General features: G+C 46.0%; 1 protein-coding gene across 2 annotated transcripts in view; it reads left to right on the top strand.

The window, feature by feature from the left end:
* The window catches only part of FBLN5 (fibulin 5), a 65927-nt gene extending 53154 nt beyond the window's left edge, over positions 1–12773 (top strand). For both annotated transcript variants that reach the window (XM_080936289.1, XM_080936288.1), the window contains exons 8-11: positions 122–244; positions 1253–1379; positions 4644–4839; positions 11853–12773. In XM_080936289.1, the coding sequence (XP_080792415.1) occupies positions 122–244; positions 1253–1379; positions 4644–4839; positions 11853–12014 (608 nt within the window). In that variant the 3' untranslated portion in view covers positions 12015–12773. The remainder of the gene's footprint in view (positions 1–121; positions 245–1252; positions 1380–4643; positions 4840–11852) is intronic.
* Positions 12774–16287: the final 3514 nt, after the last annotated feature.

Here is a 16287-nt window from a genome sequence, read left to right as displayed (position 1 = left end):
TCACCATCAGTAGGTGTGATCAAGAAGTAAATTGGCAACCTCACAGAACTGAAGTCATTGTCTCTTCGGAAAGAGAGGTAGTCTGTAAAAATAATCAATAGCTATACCTTGTCGTTCTCAGATATGGATGAGTGCAGCTTCTCGGAGTTCCTTTGTCAACACGAGTGTGTGAACCAGCCGGGCTCATACTATTGCTCATGCCCCCCAGGCTACGTCTTGTTGGAAGATAACCGAAGCTGCCAGGGTAAGACTGTCCAGAGGGGGCTGGATGGAGCTGACTCAGATGGGCATCTGGATGTCCCCTCCCATGGAATCTTGTTGCTTCAGGAAGATGGCAGGGTTGGGTGTGGTCGGGCCTGGCAGCTTTGGGCAGGATGGGTATCTTTCTCTTCTCTCTGAGTAACCTGTCCTCTGGCCAGAAGAAGGGCTATTTCCATGCCTATAATGAAGTCAGTAGAGGTAGATGGCACTTTCTGAGGGATGCTCTCTATCTTGCCAGGCAGATAGACCTATGCAACCCCAAGAATGATTGCTTTGGACCTAACCAAGGCCTTTTGTAGCTTGACCCCACTGAGTGATCAGTGTTGGCTTTCTCGTGTTCCCTTGGAGGCAGCTTGTCTAGCTGACTCTCTCCGACTTCCTAGATATTAAATACTGGGTCCCTCAGAGGGTCTAGACCCTGAATACAGAATGACTAAGTCTTCCCCAGATTGACAGTCCTGCACTGTAGCTACTGGAGTCCTTGCAGAATGATTGCCCCATTATTAATCTTATTCCCAATAACAAGCAAGACTTGTTCATGGTGGAGATGAACATCAGAAATGTCACTCAAGTGACTATAAATGTGGCCCCTTTGGCTTACCTTATCTACTAGCCACATTAAAAAATAATATAGACAAACAGATATAGTTACTTTTAATATTTTGTTTAAAGTCATGGGTCCAAACATTTTATAGTTTTAACATATACTCAATATAAAAGTCACTGATAAGATGCTATATATATATATATATATATATATATATATATATATATATATATATATACTTTACTAAATCATAGAGATTGTGTTTCTATTTCCTGTAACAAACACATCTCCATTTTCACTACCCATGTTTTGAGTGCGCAATAACTGTGTGGAGCCAGTGGCTGCCATATTGGATGACAAGATGCAGGTGACTCTGACTCTCATCCCAACCCTAACAGCTGGTCCAGGGCTAACAGCATACCTCTTCTCTACCCTGTGTTTCAGATATCAATGAGTGTGAGCACCGAAACCACACATGCACTCCACTGCAGACTTGCTACAATCTACAAGGGGGCTTCAAATGTATTGACCCCATCCGCTGTGAGGAGCCTTATCTGCTGATTGGTGATAAGTAAGTCAAGGCTAATCCTTGGGAAGTGGAAGGAGCTCAGGAGGGTGTCAGTATTTTATAGAGGAGGTTTCCTGAGCCAAGGAGTCAGGAGATCTGCCCTAGTCAAGTTTCTGAAGTCCTAAAGGCAGACTGATTACTAAATTGTCACATGGTTAGTAATAACATCGAGAAGACAGCTTCAGGGGCTGGAGAGATGGCTCAGTGGTTAAGAGCACTGACTGTTCTTCCAAAGGTCCTGAGTTCAATTCCCAGCAACCACATGGTGGCTCACAACCATCTGTAATGGGATCCAATGCCCTCTTCTGGTGTGTCTGAAGACAGCTACAGCGTACTCATATATATAAAGTAAATAAATATTTTTTTAAGAAAAGAGAAGACAGCTTCAACAAGATGATGGTTACTGGAGTGTGTTTTGCAGGCCTGGAGTTCTCTGTGTTTCCCCTTCTCTGTTCCTCATCCTGCATGTAAAGCATATGTGCACAGCATACAGCACATACATGCACATCTGTCTTGCTTTCCGGTCAGCTCAGAGCCCCCTCCCCCCCAGCAACTCCAAACCCTCACAGTGGGGATGAGGGACTGGATCAGCCACACCCATCCCATTCCTCTCTCAAAGAAGATCCAGGGCTGACCAATGAGATTCGTGCTGTGTTTACAAAGAACGGAACAAAGAAGAAGACAAAGTCAGGACTGGAGGCTCCCTCAGAGGTGTTGTCACAAGCTATACTTCCAAGAAATTTTAAGTCCCCAAGTAGCCCAATAGAGCCTTAAGCCACTCTCCGTGTTTGGGTTCCTCTGATTTTTGTCTGTTTGGGAACTGCTATTGTCCAACTAGCAGGCTTGATTAGATGCTACCAGTGAAACCTCTGCCCTGAAAATATTTGCTAACTTCCTCCTTCTAAGCCCCAGGACCACGTGATGGCCACCTGCTTCCAGCTCCTTGCCTGCTCAGGAGTCCTGCACAGGACTGCCAGCTGGACCAGGATGTGCTCTCACCTTGACCAACACCCAGTGGACCCAGCCTCCCAGTGCTTGTGCATACACTTCCTGCCAGATGGAAGGCATTTCTTCCATCCCCTCGTGGCCAGGCCCATCCCATCTTTCAGATCTCTGCTCAGTGCCCCTCTCCCAGCTGTTCGAGATCCTCTTCAGCTGGGAGCCATCACTCCCCTTTCCAACTTTCTTTTAGGAAACAATTATTTTCTCTCTGACATGTGACATTTTAATGTGATCATTTTGGCACTGGGGATATTTTGCCTTGGCTGCTCAGTTGCAGTCTTAACAGAACGATACTTTGATGACTCGTTTGTAGTCTTTTGCTTGCTGACTATTGGTGGTGCTCTGCCTTGTGCTAGGTCTTGTGGCTTTGCTCTTGCGGAGCTTAGCGGGGGGGTGTGGGAGAAGGCACAGTACAGAAATCATTATGGTGGAAGGTTTTTTTTTTTCACTGTGAGTAAGAGAGAGGAACTATCCAGTGACAGCTGCAAGAGTCCAGAGCAGAGAGAAACAGGTTAAACATGGTCAGGGCAAGGGAAGCCAGAGAGCGGGAGAAAACCAGAGAGAGCAGGAGCTAGCAAGCCAGCAGGAGAAAGCCTGAGAGAGGGTGACCAGAGGTGGCAGAGAAGGTGGAAACTGCAGGGAGGGATGCCTTTTGGGGCGGGGTGGGGGGGGGGGAACCTGTTCCACAAGTTCCAGAGGAATGTTCACTTTTATCCAGGCACCAGAAATCCTCCATTCCAGTTTGAGCTCATTCCTGGCAATGTGGACTTCCTGAGACCCAGCAAAAGCCTGGGACAGGAGAAAGACAGCCAGCAGATTGGTTTATGAAAGGATGTCGTTTATAGACAAGGGAAGAGGAAGTTGAACCTGTTCTGGGAATCTAAAGGCCTCACTGAGAGAGAGAATGACCTTTGGATAGGGCAGGAAGTTTATGTTAACTAATGAGAGTCTGGAAGAGCCTGGGAGCAGCATGTATAAAGGAAATTAAAGCCGGGGCGGCCTGTAAGCCCACAGGGACCACGCGAAGTTTAGCTCCTTCCCCATAGGAAGGAAGGGTAAAGAGCAGTGACCTGAGAAAGTTGGGGGACAGGGTGGACAAATCCAGAAGGCTCGTAGAGCCCATACAGGCTAAAACTTGAGTCCAGTTGTCATTCAGGCTTCATGGAGCAACCGCTGGAGTGTGTGCAGGAGATGATGTGACTAAGCCTGACAGAGAGCAGTCTGGTAGGAGGCCATCGAGGGCCCAGGAGAGAGAGGACTGACAAGGCGGCCAGCACTGAAGGGTTAACACTGTTGTTTTTAGGTCATTGTCCCTTAACTTCCAGTCTACCTGCAAAAACTGTCAGTTCCACCTCCAAACTAAATTCTAAGTCCAGATGCCTCTTTGTCTCCATCTCCCGTTTTGAACTCTGCCCCATTAGGGGGGTTTCGGGCTTGGAGGGAAGATGGGTAAGCCAGCAGGTGTCTCTATTAGACCTTCCTTGGCAACAGATGCCTATGGCTTTCTGTTGGGTTGTTATTCCTAGGGTTAGAAATGATCCACTTTTATATTATAAATGTTTGTCTCGAAATATTTGTATTTCTCCTGTTAGAAGGTAAGCTCCTTGAGGGCATGGTGTTACCTAATGCTGAATTTCTGAAATGTCCAGTCTGAGCCCTTGGGTACTGGTTCAATTATTGTCCCTGCATGCTGAGTACACAGAGAGAGTGTGAAGGATCCTTGAGAACCATCACCTTAATACAGTTTTCATTTAAAAATGTATATGGGCATTTGCCTGCCTGTTACCCATATGCATATATAATGCATGCCTGGTACCTACAGAGGCCAGAAGAGACATCAGCTCACCCTGGCAATGGAGTTACAGACAGTTGTGAGCTGCCAGGTGGGTGTTGGGAATCAAACCTGGGTCCTCTAGAAGAGCAACCAGTGCTTTTAACTGCTATCTCTCCAGCCTCCACTTTGAAATATTTTTAATGCATGTTTTTGACTGGGAAGTGAGGGCTCCATGACCATCAGGACATGTCTGAATACATGACACATGTGAAGCATAACGAAGAATGTTTCAGTGTCCTGAGGACCAGAGAGCCAATTAAATCCTTTAGTAGCCAGAATATCTGATGCCAGAGAAAGCTACGGTCTAGGAAGCAGAGCTCAGCTACATTCTAGAGAGCCTTCAGATTAGAACTGGGAGCAGAGATGATCTCCAGTTACACCACTGCCTGGAAAGAATTTACTGAGCACACACATGGTTTCTCTCCTGTCAGCCGCTGTATGTGTCCTGCTGAGAATACCGGCTGCAGAGACCAGCCCTTCACCATCTTGTTTCGGGACATGGATGTGGTTTCAGGACGCTCTGTTCCTGCTGACATCTTCCAGATGCAAGCAACAACCCGCTACCCTGGCGCCTATTATATTTTCCAGATCAAATCTGGCAATGAAGGTCGAGAGTTCTACATGCGGGTAAGAGGAAGTAGGAACCATGGCTGCCATCACTAACAATGGCCGCCCACCATGGTTAACAATGGCTGCCATTTTTAACAAAGGCTGCTGTGTGTGTGTGTGTGTGTGTGTGTGTGTGTTGTCAAGGCCAAAGGTCAATATTGATTGTCTTCATTCTATTGTTCTTCACCTTCTTCCTCTATCCTCTACCTGGTGATTTCTATCTTTAACAACAGCCTTGTGTGGTCTAGTCTATAGTCACATTTCATGGCAGCAGGTAAGCATATAGATCACATGGGAAATGTGGAAAGAAATGAAGTTAGGAGCCCAGTACCTAGAGATTCTCACCCATCTCTTTCTGCATGGTTTTCCTTCCTGTGTCCCAGGAGCCTCCTCTGCGAAAGGAGAAGTTAGGCCATGACACAGGTTTAGTTTCAAAACTATGAGAGACTCCACTCCTTTGCTTACACATTCATTTCCGTTTTGACACGTATACTATACGCACACTATGCTTATTTAAAAGCTGAAATCCAGCAAGCATTAAGGAAAAACCACCCTACATCTCTATATCCTCGTACTTACACGGCAGCAGGAAAGAAAAAGGAAGACATAGTTCTCAGTGTGGACTCTGCTGACTGTCCACGCAGTAGGCATTGGCACTCTTAAAATCTGAATGGATTATCATGAAGTAATAATGTCTTCCCTGGCACTTGTCACATCTCAAGTGCTGTTTAGCACCTGTGGTTATGATATGAACCAGCTTAGACAACATTTTAAAAAGTTTGAAAACATTACAGCACATGTCCTAAAATGTGTTTACTTTGTGTAATGAATTATGTACCTTCAGTACTGTGTTGTGTATATACCTTCAATACTGTGTTGTGTATATACCTTCAACACTGTGTTGTGTATATACCTTCAATACTGTGTTGTGTATATACCTTCAATACAGTGTTGTGTATATACCTTCAGTACTGTGTCATGTATATACCTTCAATACTGTGTTGTGTATATATACCTTCAGTACTGTGTCATGTATATACCTTCAGTACTGTGTCGTGTATATACCTTCAGTACTGTGTTATGTATAATACCTTCAGTACTGTGTCGTGTATATACCTTCAATATCATGCTGTGGGTATACCTTTAATAAATACCACACTGTGGATATACCTTTAGTACTGTGACATATATGTGACATGTCATCTCTTCAGTTCCTGGAGTGACTTACCTACCCTGGTCTATGACCATTTTTGTCATATTTATTATGCACGTAAACACTTGGCCGGGGGAAGGTCCTAGAGCTTCATCTCTATAGATGACCTGTTTCAGATGGTGAAATCAGCACCATATACCGGAGCTCTCTGTACTGGAGTTGGAGACAGGGATCCCTGGGACTCACTGAACAACCAGTTTAGCTGAATTGGTGAACTTCTGGCACAGTGAGAGACCCTGTCTCAAAGTAGAAATGGAGCCAAGTATGATGGCATCCCTTTAATTCCAGCACTCAGACTGTGGAGAAAGAGGTAGATGGATCTCTGTGAGTTCAGGCTAGCCTGGTCTACATTGCAGTGTCTAGGCCATCCAGGGCTATAGTGAGACCTTGTCTCAGTGGGGAAGAAGGGTAGAGAGTGATTAAGAAAGAAAAACACACTTGATGTTGACCTCTTGTTTTACATGCATGTACACACATATGCATAACACCTACATGTATACAAGCACACACACATGTACATGACAGGATATTCCTTTCTGTGGCTCTTGTAGCAAATGACCCCAAAGCTGGCAGCTTAAGACAACAGAAATATTTTTCTTTATACTTATGGAATTCAAAATGTCTGAAATTATTGCGGTATCTGCACCAATGCATTGCAGGGCTGTATGTCCCATGTCTATAGGAGAAGCATTTCCTGTGTCTTCTAGTTTCTGGTGGTCACTACATGTTCTGTGTCTCAGTTAGGATTTCTATTGCTGTGAAACATCAGGACCAAGGCAAACTGGTAGGAAAGGGTTAATTTGGCTTAACGTCCACATTATAGTTCATTATTGAAGGAAGTTGAGGCAGGAACTCAAACAGGACAGAAGCCTAAAGGGAAGAGCAGATGCAGAGGCCACATAAGATGCTGCTTATGGCTTGCTCCTAATGAGCTCTCTCAGACTGATTTCTTATAAAACCCAGGACCTCTCCCATAAATCACCAATTAAGAAAATGCCCTACAGGTTTGCCTACATCCCATTTTATGGAAGCATTTTCTCAGTTGGGGCTCCCTTCTCTCCAGTGGTTCTTGCTTGTGTCAGGTTGACATAAACCTATCCAGCACATCCTGACTGTGGCCTGGCCACTCTGTTCTACACATCATTATTCCAGCTTCCTCATTTGCATATGGAGGAGAACCCCTCCCCCCCCTCCATTCTCTTACAGAGAGCCTTGTGATCAGGAGCACCTGGTTCAGACTCTTTAAATCATCTTCAAAATTCTTTTATTTTCTTACAATATTTACATCTTGCCTGGATTGAAACCCCACTATGAACCCAGGAACCTGTACATGATCCCCTAGAGTCGCCATTAGGAGCTATACTCAGAATAATAGGCTTATGGATGGTTCGTGTATTTAATCTGAGACCCATCAAGGGCCTGTGACAGAGCTGTACCTTTGAACTTAATGCCCTTCCCTGACCCCCTTCAATACTTGCCTCTGGAGCTGTCAATCTTGGGAACGAGTGTATTTTTGCTAACATTGTCCACTATCAGCGATGACCTAACAGACTCAGGTCATGTGTGACTACCTGACTTGTGGAGCTGGTTTAGAGCTGGCCCAGACCGAAGCAGAAGGATCAAAGGCTTGGGGGAGAATTTGGCAGAGGCAATGGAGGACTTTCTGCAAGATGAAAGAGATGAGTGGATGTTGCATGTGTGTTACTGAGTGTGTGTATGTGTGTGCGTGTGTCTATTCTTCCTCCAGCTAATATTCACTGGTGTGTGCAAGAAACCCACCCTGCCAAGTCTTGGTGGGCTTACTTTCCTCTCAACGTAAGCCCAGCCCACCAGTGTCCTTCATCTGGAAACACAGGAGTCCCACTTATGGGGTAAAGAGATGCCCCTCCCCATTTAGGAATTTAAGACTTCACCAATAATTCTTCTTGCCCCAGTTCCCCTCCAGCCTTAAGCAGATCAGGAGCTCCATAGAAGCTTCCCTGTCCAGGCAACAGGTCACTTCTCTGAACACCACCCGATAAAATTCCCTGGGCCCCATTGTCACTCTGGTGGTCAGCCTCAGAGGTGCCCAGGGACAGTAGAAAAGGATACTTTGCTTTAAATGGAGTGGCCAGGATCAAGACCCCATCCTTTGGAACTTCCTCTGGGCCCATACTGCCATGGCAGCTAAGGAACACTGGACACTGAGCTCAAAGCTGCATGTAGCTTATATCTGCCTATGACCAAGAAGGACCTGCAGGCTTTTGTAAAACTTTTATTCAGAAGAGACATAGAAGCAACACAGGAACATAGACTTGCCACAAAAATCTAAAGGGACTTAAAGATCAGGGAGGTAGCCAAGGTCTCCAAGACTGCTCCTGAGACCAGAACAAAGGTTTGGGTGAGACTCAGGGAAGCCGCAGGGTTTGAGAGGAGCTCACTGAAACTGGTAGGCTCAACGGGCTTTTGAGCACAACTTCGTCCAGAGCTCAGAACCCTGCTCTGGAGGCCGCTCTCCTTTGTTCACGGTGACTGAGCCAAGTCCTGTGCCTGGGGCTTCTCCAGTTTTTCTCAACCCTGTTATCTAACTGCTCTCAGTCTCAATTTCCTGATCTCTAGAGAAGATCCTAGTGTTATTTGCTTTAGGATTAGCTGAAGTCATTCACTTAGCATGGCATCTGGAACATGGAATGACTTTGTCAAACGTGCAGGGCTGAAGGGCAGGGCGTGGAACTGTTCAAGCACTTTGCCCATTCTCTCCCCTGCTGCTTCGAACTGTGCACACCTAGGTGGCATCATCTCAGCTTGCTTCTGTAATGTCCCTTGACTCCAGGGACATTCCTTGACAAGACGGGCAGGGATTAGATAGATAGGGCACAGGAGTGAGATGGACATCCAGGGTTTATATCTTGTTATTGTAGCCAGGAGTCGTGTCCTTTTTGAGGCAGACACTCAAATTCCTGCTACACCATGTTGGATGATGATGATGATGATGATTTTGCCTATGGGTATCCCACTGGCCATTTCCCTGTATGGGCAGTAGGGTCTCTGGCTGGCTATTTGACACATCAAACCTCTCTTCCTGCCATTATAGTCCACATAGACTTTCAGTGGTGAAGTTGGCAGGTTGCCCTGGCAACCTGACTGGCAGCCATTATTCAGGACCTGGAATGTGGAGTATTTTTTCACTTACCCTTATAGTGTTAAGGTCTAAGAAGAGCATCCTATAGCAACAGAAAGAATTAAATAAGTAGACACTGCTATTGCCACTGCTACTGCTTACAGCAGTTGTAGGAAAGCCACTATCCCTGAGAGCTTGGAAAAGTTGGAAATGCTACCTGGGGAACTGGAGCATCAAGGGGCCATTCAGGTTTTCCCATACCGATTGACTTTTATAAGAAGCACTTGGGAGTAGCATTCTGTCAGCAGACAAGCTATGGACACCTCCAGTTATACATGCACACACCCATCCACACTCAAACATATGCATACATGCTTACAGGTGTGTGCATACACACATGAACATATGTTATACACACACACCCAAGGATGATGCATGCACATGCATCTCTACAGGTACAGCCTATGGAACCCCATGTGCAGTCTGTAAGGAACTGAACGTTGGGTGGAAGCCTGTATTGGCGTTTACTAGTGGGCTCGGAGGTACAGTTAGAGCTAGAAGAAAGAGGAGTATTGTTTAGACTGTGCCACATTATGTCTAGCCCACGGTGACAGGGATCAGGTGGGCTATCCTTTGGGTTGACTCCACACTTTCCTTGGTCACCCACTTGCCCTCTTCTTGTACCTTCACTTATAGTAGAGTTGAGTCAGGTACTGAATTCAGACACAAGCATGATACGGCTTCTGCCCAAGAATGTACTCTGAGGTTCACATGTGGAACAAACTAACAAAGCCAAACACATGCCAAGCCAAATACATGCCATGCAACGGCAGGAAATGGAGAACCAGAGGACCTGTTGGTTGAAGAGCCTTTTAGGGTCAGATACTCTAGTATTACACTCGTGCGTGACCTTACAGGATATAAAGGTCATAGTCTTAACTTATTTACTGTTTAGGGCTAAGTAGGAAATGGGCAAAAGTTGTGGCCATGTGCCTGGCCTCATATGGGCCTCATTTTGGGGTGTGTAAGATCTTAGGGATCAGACCCAGGATTTCATACATACTAGACTAATGTCCCATCTATGAGATACGTTCTCTTCATTGTTTTGAAGTAGCGGTCACCAAAGTCACCAAATGACCAGGATTCTTAGGGCAGGTATTTTAGTAGTACCTTAAAAGCTGAATTTGGTGGGGGAGGTGGCTGCCCTCAGTCCTAGCAGGCACTTGAGCACTTCCAGGTGCCACGGGCATGCCTTTTCCAGGGTGCAACGGCCCTGGCCCCCCTAGCCAGCATTCATGACTTCCAAGGGTCTAGCACTAGCTCATACACTCAAGACACTGTTCCAAGGAGTAGCCTGGCAGCCTCTCCCTGCTCTACTCCCCCTTCAGACATGCACCTCTGCAAATTGTCTTCTTCACAGACACCTTCAGGTCGAGGTCTTTAACACCCTTGGCCTTTGTTGAAGCAAACAGTGAATGTTTGCTGGCAAGAATGAATGAATGTGTGAGTGTTCTGACCATTTTCCTTGCACAGCTGTCCCTGCTGACGTCCTGGCCCTGGGCTCTGGGGTTTTGAGAGGGCTGAGAAGGAAGTTGGCACAAGGTACCTGCACAAGGAGGTACCAATTACGTGGATGCTGACCGAAAGCTAGTGCCAGGAGGGAACTGCAGAGCTGTAACTGCTGATAGCCCAATGGATAAGGCGGGCCTAATGCTTGGCCCACTCCTGACTGCCAACCCCACCTCTGTCATCCCATCTTAAAGGAGGTGCCAAGCTTTATGGGGAACCCTCTCTTTATGGAGACAAAGTAAATGCTTGGTGTGCCTTTATCCAGGCCAAGGTCCTTGACTTCAGGAAGTTTGTTCCTTTCATTTCCTGGGTACTGCAGCTTCTGGGAAGTGATTATTCAGCCTGTCTGTGTTCTCACACACGTTCTTCCCGCTGCAGGCATCTGTGTTTGTCTGTTGCGTTGGTCTCAGGTACCTCTATTTTGGGCATCACAAAGGAGAAGACTCAAAGCCCATCACCTCTTCTGATAATTACTGAATAATGAAAAGGGGGTGGAGGTTTACAATGAATGAAATGGAACTCCCCAGCTCTACCCCTGGATGACCCCAATCAGTTATTTAATCCACTAGGCCTCAGTTTGTTTGCATATAGAATGGAGTAATGAAATTTAACTTTAAGATAATCCTTACATAAATGCATCCCAGCCCACCCTAGAATTTGGTGCTCTTAGGACAGCATTTTTAAATTATCTGCGTGTCCACCAAGTACCTGGGATCCTGTTAAGCTACAGATCCTGGCTCAATAGGTCTTTGGTGGAGACGAAAAGTCCATGTTTCTAAACAATGGCACCACGCTGTGTTCTAGGGATGCAGACATGAACTGAGGCTGCAGCACACATGATTATACAGTAATACAATCTTCCTCTCGATCTACAGCAATAATTCTCTCATGTGCAAAGCTAAAGCCCCCGTGGCAGGGTCTGCCTTAGACCGGGGAATCAGAGAAGGCTTGCCTTAGGAAATGATCTTACAGGTGAGACCCTACCAGGTACAGAGTGGGCAAAGCTGGGCAAAAGCTCAGCACCACCGAGGTGCCCAGGTGACCCAGCTTCACTGAAGCAGGCTAAGACGGCATCCTCACCGCTGCCCGAGCCATCCCTTCCGCTAACATTGTATCATTTCTGAGTCATGCCCCTTGTTCTATTCACAGCAAACGGGGCCCATCAGCGCCACCCTGGTGATGACACGCCCCATCAAAGGGCCTCGGGACATCCAGCTGGACTTGGAGATGATCACCGTCAACACCGTTATCAACTTCAGAGGCAGCTCTGTGATCCGACTGCGGATATATGTGTCACAGTATCCGTTCTGAGCCTCGGGCTAAGGCCTCTGACACTGCTGTTCACCAGCACCGAGGGATAGGAGGAGAGAGGAAACCAGCAAGAATGAGAGCGAGACAGACATTGCACCTTCCTGCTGAACATCTGCCTGGGGCATCAGCCTAGCATCCTAACCCCTACCTGTACTATTGCAGACTGTTACTCTGAAGGACACCCTGCCCCCCAGTTTCTATGATGCAGTTATCTAAAAGTATTCTCTCTGACCCCCGATGTGAGGTCGCCAGTGACTCTTCACGGCCTTCCACTATTTCGACTTTTTATTTTATTTTTTAAGGAAATAGATTAGGTTTGCTGGGGTCTGTGTTCAAAGACTGAGTGGCTTGTTCTCACCTCTTCCTCTCCTTCCTCCATCTCTTGCTGCATTGCTGCTTTGCAGAAGTCCTCATGAGCTCATGGGAAATGCTGGGTATAGCTAGTTTGCTTCTTGCATGTGCTGAGAAGGCTATGGGAACACGCCACAGCAGGATCGAAGGTTTTTAAAGAGTCTATTTTAAAATCACGTCTGGTATTTTCAACATAAAAGAAGTTCTAGTTGTCCTTAAAATTTGTATGAGTGTTTAACCTTTTCTTGTTCACTTTTGAGTTTTTAAAGTGATAGCATTCCTTCCAAAGGCCTCAGATACATGTTATGTTCAGTCTTTCCAACCTCAGCCTTTCCTGCATCTTACCCCAGTTTTTATAAAGACCCCTTAATCATGCTTTTTAAAGAGTTTTTACCCAACTGGGTTGGAAGACAGAGATATCCAGACTAATTAAATATTTGAAAAAAAAACCCCCTCATGTTTGGTTAATTTTGACACCATGGATAATTTAGTGCTTGGGGTTGGTTTATTCTGTGTGGTGGCTTGGAAAGGTCTCTGAGGGACAGAAACCTTCTTCATAACTGAATCAAGATGGCACAAATGGGGTGGGGTGAGAAAGGAGGGTGGTGGAGAAGTGAGGGTCAGCATCCACCCCAAGATTTCTCATAGTTGCTCTCTCATGTGCTCTGTTGTGGGTTCTTTCCAAGGGCAGAGGGTAGAGGACAGAGGGCACAGGGCCCAGAATATAGGCCAGAACATATTCAAATCTCTGTAAGCCAGTGAGTAGCCTTTAACCCTCTGTAGAGGGAAGCCTGATTAAGCAGGATCCATCCCAAGAAACTGATGCTATTGGTCCTAGGCAGGGCCTGAGCATCAAGATTTGTTAAAGAGGAATAAATAGCAGAATTAAGGATGAGTTGTTGAGAGAGACAGAGAGAGACAAACAGAGAGAAACAGAGACTGAGAGAGACAGACAGAGACAGAGACAGAGAGAGGAACTAGTGTGGCCCAAGTGCTAGCTACCTTGCCTTTAGCACCTTCCAGAACTCTTTAATCTTATCACCCCTTCCCTGATCAGGAGCTCTAGGTTTTTTTTTTTCTCAGGCAGAGGTAAAGAGCACAAGGCAGAGAAAAGAGACCAGATTAGATGGCTGCCCACATGGCCATTCCTAGGATTGGATAGGAGGCAACAGGAGGAGAAAATGTGCTCCCTGAGACCCAAAGACACACCTGTAGGACTGGGCTATGGAGGCTCCTGTCCTACCTCTTGGTGATAAATGCCTTCAAGATACCCAGATTTGTCCCCTGGGCCCCCAGGTTAGTAGGCAATAGATCGGTTTTTGTGTTTTGATTGTAGGCATAGACTGTGTGTGTATCGTTTTGTTTATTAGTTTTTTGAGAATCTTACTATGTAGCCCTGATTGGCCCCAAATTCACTATGTAGACTAGGTTGGTCTTGAATTTAGAGATCTGATTTCCTCTACCTCCTACTTCTGGAATTAAAAGCATGTACTATCCCCAACTCAATGGGCTCTCAGATTCTTCAGCAGAGGCAAAAACCACAACCACCTACATCTGAGCAGCCTCAGCCTGTCTCCTTATCCACTGAGTGTGTCTCCTTCCACCACACAGCTCTGCCTCACCTTTTCCCCCTAACTAAGACCAAGCCCATTCTAAACCATGTTCAACGATGAGCCTTTTGTCAGGCTCAGGTAACAGTAATAACACCTACCCAAGTGGCATAGAGGCTTCAGTTTGGAAGCTTGGGGAAAAGGACAAATCCCTTCAGCTAGGTTCTTTCTAGAGCTCAAAGGCTAGACGGAAACCTCCAGTTCAGGCATTCTGGTTGTGAGGAGGCTTAGGAGTCAAGAGCAGGGCAGAGTGGAGATGCAGGACCATTGACCCAGGCTCAGCACAGCACAGGTTTCACTTGCCTTGTGACAGAGGCTGAGAAGCTTTGCCTCATGGTTTCTGATCCCATTGGTTTCCAAGGTGCTAGATTTGGAACTAGACCCAAGTCCCTAAGGCTTATATTTTTTAGTTGTCATTGTCTAAATGTGGCTTCCTGCTTCTAAGAAAAAAAAAAAAAAAGGCACCGAAAGTCTTGACAAAAGCAGCCTAGAAGGCCTCTTGGCCATTGGATTGCTCTTTCAAAACATCACCGATGAGTTCAGTTTAAATGAATAGGAGGCATGTGGGGCCAATTTATCTTAAAATACACTTGGGCTTAAACGTTCAAGAGAAGAATGGCCTGTGGCAGAGTGTGTACTAGAGGCCAAACCCAACAGTTCCAGAAGGTTCTAGAAGCTCCAAGAACCCAAAGACTGCTTGTTTCACCCTCCTGGAAATAGGTGGATGTTATTGTTTTTTTTCTTCCATGGCTGGGGGCAAAGCTGGCCTGCTGGCAGAATTACAGCATTGTACTCTAATTTGGGGCCTAGTGGATTGGCTGTTTTGGGAGATTTAATATAACAGGGCTCCCCCAGGCTTGTCTCTTGTCAGCATGGTTGCATCCTGGAGCTGAAGTTGAGTCTTTCAAGCCAACCCTGGTTCCATCAGATCCCAAAGAATGAAGGAATCTATGAAGAAATGGTGCCAGAAGGAGATCCAAGACTCCAGCTGAAACCCTGTGTTCTGTGTTACCTATGACCTGGCCATCTGAGCTCCCCACAAATGAATACTTCCATTAGCTGCTTCTAATCCTAACGTTCTCAGAGGCCCCACGGTGTACTGGGGATGACAGCCAGCATTTCCATTAAAGTGCAGTTTTAGAGTTTCCCCAGAAGTGTGCCAATCACAACACATTCTAATGGGCACAAAATCCTCCTACCTGTTGCCTTGCAGGCTGCGGTAACACACTCAGTCTTTTCCCTTAGGTGACAGTCTTGGCCTCAGGAGTGTTATTTGCCCAGATGGTGAAATGTTTAAGGAGGTCCGATTACTTCATTTTCAATGGTTTAAATGTATTTTTGTGGTCCCGGTGTTAACTGTACTGTGCACAAATTGTTCATCCTGAGCCAAAACAGTCACTCAGAAAGAAACTGACTGCGTGACGCAGGAGCGGTTACCCCTTTCTTCTCATCTTCCCAGGCGAAATCAAAATGGTAAAGGGTCCTCATTTAAGAGAGCATCATACTTTATTGTTTACAAATGATTTTCTATATTCACAAGAGAGTAATACACGTGCATCATGAAGTATGATCACACCCCTCCCATTTCTCCTCTCCTTATTCTTCCACTACATCCTCTTCCAAGCTTACTGTCTCTTTACAAATTTTAATTTGGGTGACCCATAAAAATCAAATTAGTATTGCCCAATGAGCACAGTATCCAGCTCTCTACATGGAGCTATAGGTAGCCACACCCTAAAAGAGGAATGATTCTCTATTACCTCCTCCAGCAGCTATCAGCTGCCAATAGCTCCGAAGTAAGAATGGGGGAGGGGGACGTAGAGCACCTTTCTTGACCTTGCTAGAATTTCGACTGGCTTGACCTTGTACGGGTCTTGTGTAGGTGACATCAGCTGCTGTGAGCTCATGAGTGTGGGAGCCACATTCTGATCAGAAGACAGCAGCCCACGGCATTCCTCCTCATCCTCAGGCTTTTCCCACCTCCTCTTCCACAGAGAAAGAACCTTGTTTGAGCTTATTGCCGGCTTAAGAACTGCAGTGCACGGTTCACTGGGGACACATTTATCTGACCATCTATGAATCACCAGACAAAACTTGAACATGACCTCTTTTAGTTAGAGTTTAATAATTACTAAGCCATGTCTATTTTATGCAACCAAAAACTCTCATGAGCATTCATGGATATGCGTTTGAAATTTAGAATAATGTACTCTGTTTGAAACTATTGCATACATTTAATAGAAAACCAGGATACATGTCAGGTAAAGTTTCTTTTGGGCTGGTGGGATGGCTCAGTGCGTAAAAGTGCATGT

This window comes from Micromys minutus (genome assembly GCF_963924665.1).
Source record: "Micromys minutus genome assembly, chromosome: 1".
Classification (NCBI taxonomy): domain Eukaryota; kingdom Metazoa; phylum Chordata; class Mammalia; order Rodentia; family Muridae; genus Micromys; species Micromys minutus.
This window is presented reverse-complemented; position numbering and strand designations above follow the sequence as displayed.